Genomic DNA, 14,847 nt, shown 5'->3' with positions numbered 1-14,847 from the left:
CACTACCAGCTAACAACTTCCACAGCTTCCAACCTAGTCATACGCTGTGATTAAACAGACAAATACAATTCAGTATGAAGTTCTGGCACATAAAACATAGGCAATAATGGTACAACATCAAATACAATACAGATCACAGTATTCAATATATCATATTTTTATATAGCCCCTACATAACGCATTTTTAAAAAGACAGCTTGCAAAGTTAACTTGTGAGAGATTAATTCAAACACAGCAGGATAATGTTTCCTTGGTATTAAAGTCACTACTGAAGTTGAAGTGATAGCGACTTAACAGAGTCAATGGTATTTTGTTTTTACTTGGTTTTACTAACTAGTTTTACTACTTTCCAACAGAAGTAAAATACGGAACATAGTGCCAAACACTGCCCATGGTGATGTGTAGTTCTATTTTGTAGTATAAACTGCAGGAGTAACTTTCGTGTTCAGAGGAAAATGAAGTTCCTGAATTAATAAATAATATTTTCGTACTATGGTGAAGTTGGCTGATCATTATTTTTCCTTTGCCTAGAAAATGATGTTAAACAGAGTAAATTAGGTTTCTAAAAGGATGAATGCAGTATTAATTATCTAAACTACTGAAATTTCTGTAGTAGGTTGCTGAAATGATAAAAATTGAAATAAAAAGACACTGCTTATACTTGCTAATAAGTTATTATGCAAAAAAAAATTTTTTTCTAGTCGTGTGTTCAGAAAACAGGGCAAGAACTGACTATGCTTTTCTGTCAGGCAAAACTTATGGAAAGAACAAATGGTTATATAAATGTACTTAATTAACATGGAAATAATAACTTGACTTGTGGTTTGGAACTTTGAAACTAAATATAAAATTAACCTGCCTTTACAAATATTAAACTACAGGCCTGTCAGTCTCATTTCAGTGCCTGGTAAAGCTTTGGAGAAGACCATTCTGAGAATTACTGAAAAGCACCTGAAGGACAATGCAGCCACCAGTCACAGCTAGCACAACTTCATGAACAAAGAGTCCTGCTTGACAATTTCCTTTTATGACAAGGTAACACACCTAGTTGCTTAAGAGAAGCCAGTTGATGTGATCTTTCGGGATATCAGCAAAGCTTTCAATACTGTCTCTCACAGGATCCTTCTGGACATAACTGTCCAGCTGAACAAACACATCATGGGATGGGTGAGAACTGGCTCATGGGCTGGGCACAAAGGGTTAAAGTGAAAGAGGTGACACCAGACTGGAGACCTGTCACTAGTTCCACAGAACTTTATCTTAGGCCCTACGACTTCCAACATCTTAATTAACAACCTGGATGCAGGACTAGAAGGGATACTAAGCAAATTTGACAATGACACTAAAATTGGGAGGAGCTGTTGAAGGCAGAGAAGCTGCACAAATCGATTTTGACAACTGACAATCACAAACCAGATGAAATTCCACATGGGCAAGTCCTGGATTCTGCACCTGGGATGGGTCAGCCCTGGATGTACAGACAGACCAGGCAATGAGAGGCTGGGCAGCAGTGCCATGGAAAGGGCCCTGGGGTTCTGGTCCATGGCAAGTTGAACATGAGCCAGCCGTGCCCTGGCAGCCAGGAGGGCCAAGGCTGTCCTGGGGGCATCAGGGACAGCACTGACAGCTGGACAAGGGAGGGGATTGATTGTCCTGCTCTGCTCTGCACTGGGGCAGCCTCACCTCGAGTGCTGGGGCACTTTTGGGCACTTCCATATGAGAAGGTCATAAAGCTATTAGAGAATGCCCATGGGAGGGCCAAGGAGGTATTGAAGGGTCTTGAAGGCAAACCACATGAGAAGCACCTTGGTCTGTTCAGCCTGGGGGAGAATGAAGAGAGATCCCGTTGCAATCTGCAACTTCCTTGTGAGGGGATGTGGAGGGCAGGCACTGATCTCTGTGGTGATAGTACTTGAGGAACAACATGAAGCTGTGTCAGGGTAGGTTTAGGCTGGATATCAGGAAAAAGTTCTTCAAACAAAGGGTGGCTGGGAACTGAACAGGTTCCTCATGGAAGTTGTCACAGAACCAAGCAGAACAGAGCTCAAGAGGTGTTTGAACAAGGCACTCAGGCACGTGGTGTGACTCCTGTGCAGGGCCAGGAGCTGGACTCACTGATACTTGTGAATCCCTTCCAACCCAGAATATTCTATAATTTTTCTAAATTAGTTACATTTTCAAGTAGTGATTACATCATCACATAGGAAATAATTTTAGTTTTTAGATTCTACTTTAATTATCCCACAGGTGAGAAAATGCTATTGACCTACTATATTCAAACAAGTATCAGCTGAACCACTGCACAATGTAAAGACATAGTCCTTCCAGAACTACCACAGGACCAGAGCACTATATCCATACCTGAATCCCAGTGAGTTTCTCAGGACACAAGTCAGTTCTTTGAAGACATGAGTTGCCCACCATGAGTTTTCCTCATTTAATCAGCTTTCTTGCAGTCAAGACATAAGAAAGAAGGTTATCTCTGACGTAGTACCAAGCCTGCACTTGCCCTGACTCAGACGGGACCTATTTGAGCAGCCAGGTAACTGAGGTGACATAAGAGCGCACAACAAAGACCAGTCCTTCAGAAGGCTCCACATGAGGCAGACAGTATGCCCAGGCCAGCTCAACCTACTCCTGCAGAGCTGGTGTCTTTTGAGATTTTGAGTATAAGTGTATGTGCAATGCAAACAGCTTGAGCTGAGGAAAAGTTCAGCCAAAAATTCACAGAACTAGCCTGAAGGCTCAAGTCAGCACACTTGCAAGCAACAGCTGTACATCCTGAAACAGTTCTCTGCAAGTCCCAGCCTGGTATCAAAACACGTCTTGAAGTGCTTAGATGCAAACTGAGTCATTACTTGCAACTACACGTCTAAAAAAAGTCATGTCAGTGCTCCTTGACCCTTCACATGCACATGACTCAGAGCATACCAGTGGTCTCTTGACAGATTACAGAAAACAGATAAGAAACACTTTTGAGAGAGGGGCTTAACATGTAAGAACAAAATTACTCAAAATTATTTAAACATTTTTGTTGTAGAAATAAAAGAAATCATTATGAAAGAAGACCAGGTATACTACATTTACAGCAATACAATACATAATTTGTAAGATGTCCAACTGCTATCAGGTCACAGGAACTCTGAATTACTGCCACCTGTACAGTTACTAATAAAGTATTTCATTACACACTACTCTCCCAACTGGAACACCTAATCTTAGGAATTAACCTCAGTTCACAATCTGAAGGCTGCTGAGAACCAGAAACTTCTTATAGGTAAGTTAGTTGGAAGACAAATAATACTAGAAATGTTGCACAGCCCATAACAACTATCAACTAAATTTACATTCTCTAGTTAGAAAGCCTAATAAAGCTAAATAAGAACAGAGTTAAATAAAGTTATAAAGAAGAGTTAAAGTTAAATAAAGTTGAAAAATAAGTAAAAACTAAACAAAGTTTAAAAAAAAAAGTTGTGTAGGGTGTAAAGATAAAATACCCAGGTGACACATTGGCTTTGTTTGTGCTTTCTAAATGTCAAACTCCCCACACATACACATTCAGGCATTCATACAACTTGACAAAACTAAAAACTGTGCTCTCTTTATAGAATGAAACAATAAAAGTCAAAGGGTTTCATTTCAAAATTGTGAGGAATGAAACTAATGTTCTACATCCCACCTCTGTCTTATTTTGTGCATTTAGAAAAAAAGCCTTTGAATCGTTACACAGAAAAACAGAGTAAAGATTTCTCTGTGTTTGCAAACTGGTTTATGGCACAGCATGGTCCTGAATTTCACCCCTCTCCACTCCTATTGATTTAGCCCTTCAATCTGACTGCATTTACCAGTTTAATTAATTCTTATTCTAATAATCTAAGACCTGTAAAACACAGCATATATATTGGCATATGTATGCATATCTATGTATACATACATACATAGATAAAAGGCAACTTCTTTCTTATTTAATGCTCTCAAACACTTGAACTGTAAACTACAACACAAAAAAGAATCCTTTAAAGTGTTACTGGAAAACTACATCTTGTTTTATAATGCTTCGTGAAAGTCAAATGAACTATTTGGTAAATAAGCCTTATGTGTTGGGGAGCTAGGACAGACTGTATTTAAGGGCTATATATTAATGTTTGTAGTGCAAGCCAGTTAGAGAAAGCCAAATCTTTACAAATGCACCATGACTTACAGGTTTCTTTTCAAAACTGTATGCTCATAGGAGTTATTCTAGATGAGAATGGGATAATCTAGGTAATATTCTTTTGCATTATTTAATTTCACACTTCTTTTGTGAACTTTGCCTTGTCTCAGATACTTTTCTCTTCAATTTCCTTTCTGACACTAAGCTTTTGTCCTCAATTCCCCTTTGAACTGTTGCAATTCCTCAAGTTATCATGTACCTTAGCTACACTCCATGTCATACACTTTAGTCACACCACTTGATCTGTCAGCCCACATGGTTCTTACACAGCTCTGAGGAGAAAAGCCTCCATGATACTTAAATAAATTTTTTACTACTGAGTTACACGCAGAGAAGATACACCAATGGTGCCACCTTATATGCAAGAATATAGTTTGAGTTTTCAAGTGTTCTAACACTGTCAGTCTGAAGACAAACTCGCTCAGACCACGCATCAAGACACTAAGGGTACCAGCAAGTCTTAATGGCTGTGACCAGCCTCATACAGGGCCTCCATGAACATACCCTGCCTGCAGCTCTGGAGTTCCATTTAAAAGCTCTGCTCTGGGTCTTCAGCCCTTGCTGAAGTGGCATCATTAGGTGTATCCACTCCAGCCCTGGTTCTGGCTCTTGTAAGGGTCAGTAAGGGCACTGTCCCTGCTGGGGTCCCAAGCTGGTTTCCAGCTTGACTTATCTTCCGGAGTAGACAGCCTTTGATGCTCATAGACATTTTGCCTGTCATTAATTCCTATCAAATAAAATACAATACTGTTTTTTTCCAATCTATGCAATTTATCTGCACTTGGTTTTCAGCCTCATACTACAACCAAAGCAAAGGACTTAATTTTTCTATAGTCTCTCTATAATGACTGATTTTAAATCTCATCTTGTTTTAAAATGATTCTAACCACATAAGCTTTTAGTTGTGGGTACCAGCATGATTAAATACCTTCTACAATACACATCTGTCTTGAGATGAAAACAAATGGTTTGCTGCAGTGCAAGCAACCTATGTGTCTCCTAGTTTTGAAAAAAAATTACCAAACCAAAACTTTAACTCCTATTCTACACACAAGTGCAAGCAACAATTACATGGCACTAGCTAGGAAAAAAAAACTCCTTCCTTTCTTTTGCATACTCAACCAGCATCTGCAATCTTGGAACAACAGTTCTTCAAATTGACAATTTAAAGACAAATTCTTGTGTGCTTCAAGAGAAATATAATGAAACTATGAAGCTACATAAATGAAGTCTGCATTCAAAGAAAGCTTGAATGCTCTGTTTTTCCATAATTATCTGATTTAATTTTATTTCCATCTGTTATTTTTATTAACGTAAATACATCTCAGAAGCATTTTTGAGAACTCACCTTTGAGAATAAAAATAAACCTCATCAGCTACCCTATTTATGTGTTCATTTCTACACTGATCCTCATACACCGATCCCCTCCTCCTCCACAAGTACTATTCTTTCTTACTTTTCATATTCTTACTATCTAATCAGCTGTTAGCTCTCTCTCTAAAAGGAGACTGGAGGTATTGATAGTACTCACGCTTTTCTAAAGCCTTAAGGTAACACTGCTGCTTTAAAAGCAAACCTTATTCTTGAATTTCAGTTCAGACAACATGCAAATTATTTGTCTCTTTCTCTGGTAGGCACAAACACTGGTATATGAAAAAACATCACTCTTGCAAAATTTTCCTTCCAATAACCTACACAGCAGATGCAAATACTCCTCAAATATGTGATAGAATAGTCAAAGCTACTGCATGAAGAGCTTTCTGCCTTTTCCCTTCATTTAAAATAGCAGAAAGATGTTGCATGGTAACTTCTGAAAACCCAATATCCATAGAAATCTTACCTTAAAACTACTGAAATCTATAAAAAATTAAGAAAAACTCAACAGCGATCATCTGCAACAAAATTTTTGTTTGGACTTCAATATAAATGGCATCACTAACACTTAGCAAATTACTTCATTAACATTTAGCAGAAGATTACTTCAACAGACTGATCACAAATGACAATGTCAGAGGTGATCACATATAAAATAAACATTAATAAAAGGTCTAAAAATATTTGTCTCATATACATAAAGTCTGACTATAAAAAAAGGAATAGGACTTGTTTATGAACTCTTTCCTGCTAAGACCCCAGTAATAAGCAGCTGCAAGAACTGTTTGCCCACACACATTCTGGAGCTGCCTACAGACTCTCTTGTTGAGTCAGAAGTTACTTTACTTCTTCAACATCAGTCATGGGTCAAAGGAAGATTCAGACAGAAACTACTGCACCAGAAAGAGCTAAGTAAATAGTACCTAAACATACTGTTACACTGCCAGGAGAGAACAACTGCCCTTTGAAACTCAGGAAGAAAAAAATGTCATTAATTTCTTACAAAATATGAAAACAGACATTTATCAAGAAGGTAATGTAAACAGTTCAGCTTGCCTCCTGCAAGCTTAGAGATTGCTTTTATTAGAAACAAAAAAGGATGTAATCTTAAGACAGTTCAGAGGTATATTTTTAAACACACTCAGAATCAAATACTTACAAAAGAATTTTAAAAACATAGCAAAATCCGTTGTATTATCATAAGAATGAAAACCTGCACATGGGTAAAACATATAAAACATTTAGCTATTAAGGATCATACAAATTTACTGAAATTATTAGTATAAAATAGGAGTTGTTAAACTTAGGGTTTTTTTTAAACTAGTTGTGAGTAGGTTCATGCTTCCCTGCTAACTACAAAACTCTCAGCATTTCAGTCCCTTAAATCAGTCAATTTCATCTAAGACAGACAACAATAAAGTCAATTGAGTCAAAATGCTCAAACCTATACTAAGGCAAAATCAAGGTAATTTTTAAAATCCAAACAGCAATATTTTTCTACTGTAAGTTAAATCTGTTGAACATGTTAAACTTATATTAATAAAGAAAATTCAATCATTTTGCTAACACAGATTTGAAATCTTGTCCATTGACAGTTGGCATAATTATTCGCTTTCCCCATGTATCCATCTGGTATTTCATAATCTTAGTATTGACTAATTTATTTGACAAAAAATGTGGTTCAACTTGGTGCAACAAATTCTAAAAATATATTTCTCAAACTTTGAGATATCAAGTATTTGGTATTAGGATATGTCAACATGGAAGTCTTTCCCATAAGAATGTTTGAGGGATTTTCTTGAAAACAAAGGGTCATTTTTCAAATGCAGTGTTAGATTCTATTTTAAATTGTCTAGTCCCTGAAGGGAAATACTATGTCCTTCTGTTTTAAGATACTATTGCCAAAAAATTTCACCTCTACCCTTCAAAGCTTTACTGTTGCAGTTTTGGGGGTTTAATTCTATTTCCACTCCACTTCAAATCACCTAAGTAGAAAGATTACTAGGTTCTCAAATCAGCAAATTTTTGAAAAAAGTTATCATCACATGTAACAATGTTTTTTTAAAAGTATGCCAGACTTTATGCAAGTAAGTTAGAGCTCTGCGCCCACAGTGGTTAGCTGCCACAAAACTGGGTAGAAGAGCATTCAGCTATTTTAGTGGAGAAGCAAGCACATTGCTTATTTACTAATTAGCCTTCAACAAAATACACCTTACACATCTGTCTGCTTGTCTCTGTTTAACCTTTACTTTCTGAAAAGTGTTATTCTTCCCCTCTGGATTTCCAATTCCAAAAATGAAGGAACTGAATGTAATTAAAATAAATCACCTCAAGTTGTATGACCAATAAGAAAGAGCAATCTAAGAAGCCTTATCAGGAACATTTTGCTGTCATGATGCCTGCTCTACGTACTTCTCCACAAGTACAGTACAAAAACTGTCATTTCCAGAACAACGCATCTCCTCCTTGCCCCCTTCTAAAATTTTGGCTCTCCTAAACTTTTTTTTCCTATCTGCCCCTCTTGCTTGCATATCTTTCTATCCATCCTCTTCCTCCTCTAGATGAATACTGAAAATACATAAACTTTCACAAACATGACAGGAATCCCATACACTTTAAGAACTCAAATGAGATTAATCTGAATTCACCACTAAACTACATGATACCTGGTATTTTTCACTTTTTCATTGCGATGGAATTGTTCAGATTGACAGCAACATCCTACTGCTCCCATGTTTCACTAAATCTAACATCTTCATTACTCCATGGGGACTTTCCAAAGCTTACTCTTTCCACTCCAAAAGAAACAAGGATCACTCTTACACCCTACTTCCAATAAAGCCAGACAAAGAAGGCAAAACCAGGAAATCTAAGACACCATTCTGATTCATCACAGTCACTATTATATCTTAATAATGGTACATACCCATGAACACAACAGACATGAGTAAATTATCCTGTTGCAACTACTCAAGTAATGATGGATTAGCAGCTTTGAGATACCACATCAAATACTTCAAAGGGACTGAAGTCATCCTATCTATCAGAAATTTCCCCTTCCTCAAAGCATGCAAAATTGTTGTGGAAAGAGGGCTGTCCTTCACAACAGCCAGACACAAGCTGCCATCAAATGACCTGTGACTATAAAAAATAACCACTGATACTGCTTTCAGTCACAGTAAACACCACAAGCTCCTAGACTCTTTCTTAACCACACAATCACTATTTGAATGGCATACACAAGAGTAAAAAGGAGCTGTTTTTAAAGGAATTATGCACTTCAGATACATGAAATACCTACTCCCAAACTACGGCTTCAGGGTGTCTACAAGACCAGAGAACCACTCACTGGTGCCTGGACTTTTGTTTTTAAACTAATGCTCATAAAGTGTATGAACTATAGTGGATTTCATAATTTTCTCCTGCTGTCTATGTCCATTTGCCTCTCCATATCTTTCACCTTGAGTCTTCTCCAATGCTTCATGTCATCACAATCTTACAAGCAAAAAAAAGTGTTTGAATTTTATTCCAGATTTCAGTTTACTCCAGTGCTTTTATGTTGTAAGATACTTTGACTCACTGTACTTGCTCTGATACACATTACAAACAAAATACATAGTTAAGATAAAATTCTAAAATTCCAGCCAAATAGGTATTTTAAAAGCCAAATACATCTTTTTTTCCTGGTGACTAACTAAAATGGAACTAACTATAAACATCTCTTATACAGCTAAGGCAAGACTGTAAAAATACTGCTTTTTTCTCCTGGTCTTTAATTTTTATTCCAGGTTCTCTATGCAGATTATATCAGTCACTGGAAATAATTTTAACAAAGATAAATTATATAGAACTATGTTTTTTATTAATGAAAACCAAAGCTTCTGATGTGTCTGAGCCTGACAACACCACACATACTTTTATATAAATGTGTGGTATAAAGGAAGCAGCAGGAATGTATTACAGATGGATGAAATAATAAATAATATAACTTCTGCAACACGCTACCAATTCCAGACTTGACAAAAATCTCACACTGGCTACCACTAACACTGGCAAAATAGTGTTTCTACTAGCCAGATTCATTCAGGGCTTTGTGCATCTTTAAACAGCTCTCTGCACTACCCAGACCAAGCTCCATGAAGTCTACTAAGCCATATTTTAACACATGCTTTGGTACTGACATACAACAAAAATATCAATATTATTTCATGAAAGAAGAAAAACCAAACCCAACCAAACAATAACATAAAAGAGTAAGCTATTATCTTGCAGATTTTTTTTTTTTAAGTTAGTAAGCACTTTCTCTATTTTTTATGGAAAGACGGGATAAAAAATCAAGACAGGATTTTATTCTGAAGTCCTTTATTTTGCCACAAAAATGGCTTCTCCCTCATTTTCCTGAGGGGGAAGTCTGCTTATAAAGACAGCAACTGAAAATTGAGATGTAAATGACATCCCATATTTCCTCAATTTTTTGAGAATGAACTGAATAACAGGCTTCGTACTACACAAGTGTCCATAATTCTTTACTTTCATAACCTCAGATATCCATTTATGATTGTGTCAGGGATAGACGACTTGCAATATTTAGTCTGCTGTTGTACAGGTGGACAGGATAATGCAAAAGTCCTTATGGTTAGTTGGTAAGACTAACCTTCAGTAATGAAACTATGTATCAGTCACTTGGTGGTCTTCATCCTGTGAAAGGGGAATAACATACAATAAAACCGTTGCTGACATGGAGGTGTGATCATGGGCTGCTATGATCTCATCTCATGCACTGGCCCTGCATGTGATGATGCTGAAACTGCCACTCCTGAGGAGGTGATATAAGGGGTGGTTCTGGGGTGAACAGAATGGGAGGATATGATGCACACAGTTTTCATCCAGGGGATGCCCTGAAGGTGCACAGCCTACCTGCCCTTCCTGCCTGAGCACCATGCTCCATCTCCTTCTCCTGCCTGGCAGCTTCTCGAACATCCAGGGGTTGGTATGTATTCATGCAAAAGTGACTAATAAAATTGACTTGCTTTGCAATTCTTACTGTGTCCTGAGTTTTTTGTGCATGGGCATCTTCTTAAACCCGTAACAATGATGAACCAGCAAAACGTTTGCTGTCCTAGTCAGAATCTTTACAACAGCATTACAAGAGGAGGTTAACACGTTTTGAAAAACCACTAAAAAATTACATGAAAAATTCATTATCATGAAATGTAGAGAGTGTGTGGCCATACTACACCTACACACAAAACATTCTGCTACAGCAACAGAAATTAATTCTGACTCCAATATATTGTGATAGAAAGGGCTTCTCAGAAACACTCTGGAGTGGCTTGGAAACAAATACCTGATTCCCAGTTCAGCAGGGATTTGTTTGAAGTTTTCTTTTCCAGCTTCAACTGGCCATATTTCTAATGGAAGAAAACACTACAATCTTTTCGGTCAAACTAATGAGAGCATGTTCAACATAATTTCAAGCCTCCTGAAAACTTCACAGATCTTACAGTATGAAAGCTTCAAATTATGTTTTAAGCAAAGGAGACACTCTTACTTTCTCAGTCAGCTCAAGTATCTGCTGATAGCTATTAGGCTAAAATAATGAGGGATGTAAGTAACCACTGCTTAAGCAATTTAAAACAAGCACTCAGGATTTCATAAAGATATGAGGAATGCTGCATGTTCTCTTAATTTCAGACTGAACACTTACGTCCATATTGCAGAAAAAACAGTACCAATTTAGAATCATAGGGCAGCTTGGGCATGTGTATGTTAAAGTACCTAAATATGTCCCCATAAAAGCAGTATTTGTGCTAGATGGTGTAATAAAATTTCTAAGAACCAAATATCACTAACAGAAATCACAACAGACTCTCTCTTGTAACTCTTGTAAAGTGATCACATTATTATTTAATTGAACTTCTGAAAACTAGAGCACTATAAGAAGTTTCACATGCAAAAATCTACGTTAAAATGCACTGCAAATAAAACTACATCTTGAATGCTTAAAATTTAATCCTACAGATTAAACAATATTACTCTGATAACCTAATTTAGGCAAGTAACATGAAACTTGCATTAAGTTTTACCAAACAGCCAAACTTTAGTCTGAATCTAAGTAAACAAAAGCACAGGGCTGGACTGATATATGAGTCATTCAAATGCCCCCACAGTTGATAGTTCCAGAATCTTCTTTGTTCATCTCCTAAGAACACCAATAATTTTTATTATTAGTAATTGTAATACCTGTATTTACTTAAAGATACACATCTCGCATGCTGGTATAACACATTCTTTCTACAGATTGACAATGACAGAGATTACTCTGCTAATAAATTAGACTGACAAATACTTCAAAACAAAGAGATTACTTGTACCAAATTGCATCTGTCAAAATAAAGGAAACCAGTATTGCAGGATTTATATATACAATTGCAAGATATGCAGCAAGCTACTGGCTTGTCAAAGAAGTAGTCTTTTGGATAGTTACTGATCACTTCCAACTGGAAAACAAGCTTAAGAGGTCTTTGGTAAACATTCAGTTCTGTGAGGTCAGGAGAAGTGAGACACTAAAGCTAAAAACACTACTTGTACACTGTCATATTTTGAGGCATCTATCTGTATACTGAAATTTATCTAGGTTTCTGATGAAATACAAAGGATTACATGCTCTGCATGAAAGATTATACTGTATGTACAGAAGGAAAACAAACAGTTGCATACAAGAAGCTATATAAAGTGAAAAAGAAAGATATACACTTTCTCCTGCCTACTTTTATCTCATGTATCACCTCACTATGAGCTGTAGGAAGACATTTTGAATTTAAAACACAGAACCCTAAAACTTTTTCTGTAATTATGTATGTTGATTCCTACTCCCAAGAAGTGAGACTACAGACGCTGGTTAAGAATAAAATTTCATATAAAGATATTTTTATGTAAAACAGTAACTGAGAAAAGATTTACGTTTTGGTGCCTACCTAACCAGGAAATAACTACTTTGCAAAACTTATTTTCAATAAATGACAGTCCTAAGCATTCCCTCATACTGCCAAAGCCATCTTATTCTGAAGCGTCTTTTCCTCATTCCATGGATAATTTCTCATTCTAACAACAAGGAGTGATTAGAAAGCCGTGTACAAAACTTTAAGAGAAAATCATAATGCTCTCCCTCTTCTCCAAGAAATCTGCCAACCTATGATCAGGCCACTGTCCTACAGAATGTGAAGCATAAGTTTCAGTCCCACTCAAGCCAATATCCTCAACATCTCTCTTATTGAAAACACTAAGGGACACTAATTTTTCCTCACTCTCTGCAGCAAGCAAAGAATTTAACATACTGTTTCAAAAAAGAAATACTAATTGAAGTGTACCTACCTCATATTTCCATGCTTCTCATACCCAGCCCTGCTACATCCTACTATTTTTTTTCTGAAATAATAACTTGAAATATAGAATGTTAAGACTTTAAAACAAACAAACATTATTTTTAGCCTGAATCATTTGGCTGATGCAATTTACGACATGGGACAGGCAACAGTTCTGTCAACACCAGAGGAGGAGAAGGGCAGAAGGAAACAGCTGAACACAAACAGTAAGTTTCTGGATTAGTGTAGAGGAACTCCTAAATTCATACTCACAGATTTTAAACCATTTTTAGGAGACTGACAATTAACCTTCAACACCATAAAACAGGTGCCATTATAGGAGGAAAAAGGCAGCAGTAGCCAATGGAACAATCAGAGGATAAAAATGTGAAAAAACAGTACATCTATAGTTCTTTCTCTGCATGTATATATAGTTTTCTCTGTGTATTTCTCTATGCATACACACATATTTATATATACATACATATTTTAAAACCCCCCAAAAATTAAAAAAAAATTACTTGAACTAACTTGTATCTGTTAATATCTAAAGACTTAAGCAACATAAAAAGCAAACCTTCCACATCACAAATAAAGACATGGAGCTACATTTTTTGTCCTGACTAGACTGGGGACTTACACAAGCCTTGGGCCTGTGAGATGCACAAAAGTAAACACATGCATGCATTTCATCTCGTGGTTGGGTCATGTACCAGACTTCTAACACAGGTCTCTGCATTAAAGGAACAAATAGCAAAGTGCCACTTAAGATTACAAAGCCACTTCCAATATTATTTTTAGGAAATTGACGAAAAACCAGATATTCATCCTCTGAAAAAGTTAACATGTTTCGAAGAAAGGGCGAAGAGGAAATGCAACACGATAGAAAATAATGTGGAGTACAAATCTCTGGAAAGACTGCTGGCGAGGTTACGCTCCCCGGCAGCGAAACCGCGACGACCAGAACCCGACCTTCAGGCACCGCAAAGACATCGGGCGGGCGGTCACCGCCAGGCAGACAGCAAGGACGGGCAAGGACATGCCCCGACAGGCAGGCACAGGCAAGGACACACAGGAACGGGCAAGGATGCGCACGGCCCGACACGGAAGAAGCCTCGGCCCGGCGTCTGCTGCCAGCCCGGCCGCCCCCCACCCGCGCCGGGTCCGTACGCGGCCCCCCGGCCCAGCTCCCGGGGCAGCCGCGGCGGAGGTCCAGGCCCAGCACGGCCTCCTCAGGTCCCCGCGGGCATCGGGGTGCGGCGGTGCCCCCCGGGCAGCCGGCGATGAGCCCGCGGTGCCGTTACCTGGGCGGCGGCGGGCGGACCGCGGCCGCAGCGCTCCTGGCGACGAGGCCCCGCAGCACCGCTGACATTGAGAGACACGCCGCCATGATGCTCAACGCAGACGCTGCGAGACGGCAGCGCCGCAGGGCCAAACCTCCTCCGCCCGGACAGGAAACGCGAAGGCGAGGGCGAAGGAGGAGGCGGCGAGAAGGGCGGGCGGGGCAGGGACTGACAGGGACCGGGGCTGACAGGGACCGGGACTGACAGGGACCGGGGCTGACAGGGACCGGGACTGACAGGGACCGGGACTGACAGGGACCGGGGCTGACAGGGACCGGGAGCGAGGGCTGAAGGGCTCGGCCGGGGCAGGAGCGGAGGGCGCTGCTGGCAGGAGGGAAGGCAGAGGTGATGTCTCCGGAGTTCCCTGGAGGAGATATTCACGTGTTAGGCGTGCAGATGCTCCTTTTCCCCAGCTACATGTTTGGCCCAGAAACATTTTCTGGCAGCGTTGGTTGTGACACCATCTTCTTTATGGGCACAAGTTGACAGAGAGGAAATTTAGGTTAGCTATTAGAAGGAAATTCTTTATTCTGAGGGTGGTGAGAACAGGTT

The 14,847-nt window shown here is 38.7% G+C and overlaps 1 protein-coding gene across 1 annotated transcript in view; it reads right to left on the bottom strand.

Annotated features, from left to right (window-relative positions):
• The window catches only part of NDUFS4 (NADH:ubiquinone oxidoreductase subunit S4), a 47,443-nt gene extending 33,066 nt beyond the window's left edge, over positions 1 to 14,377 (bottom strand). Inside the window, 1 exon segment of the mRNA NM_001245255.2 lies at positions 14,257 to 14,377. Within this exon segment, the coding sequence (NP_001232184.1) occupies positions 14,257 to 14,342 (86 nt within the window). The 5' untranslated portion in view covers positions 14,343 to 14,377.
• Between the last annotated feature and the right edge of the window lie 470 nt (positions 14,378 to 14,847).

This window comes from Taeniopygia guttata, chromosome Z (assembly GCF_048771995.1).
Source record: "Taeniopygia guttata chromosome Z, bTaeGut7.mat, whole genome shotgun sequence".
Lineage (NCBI taxonomy): Eukaryota > Metazoa > Chordata > Aves > Passeriformes > Estrildidae > Taeniopygia > Taeniopygia guttata.
Note: the sequence above shows the minus strand (reverse complement) of the source record. Positions and strands in the feature narration are given on the sequence as shown.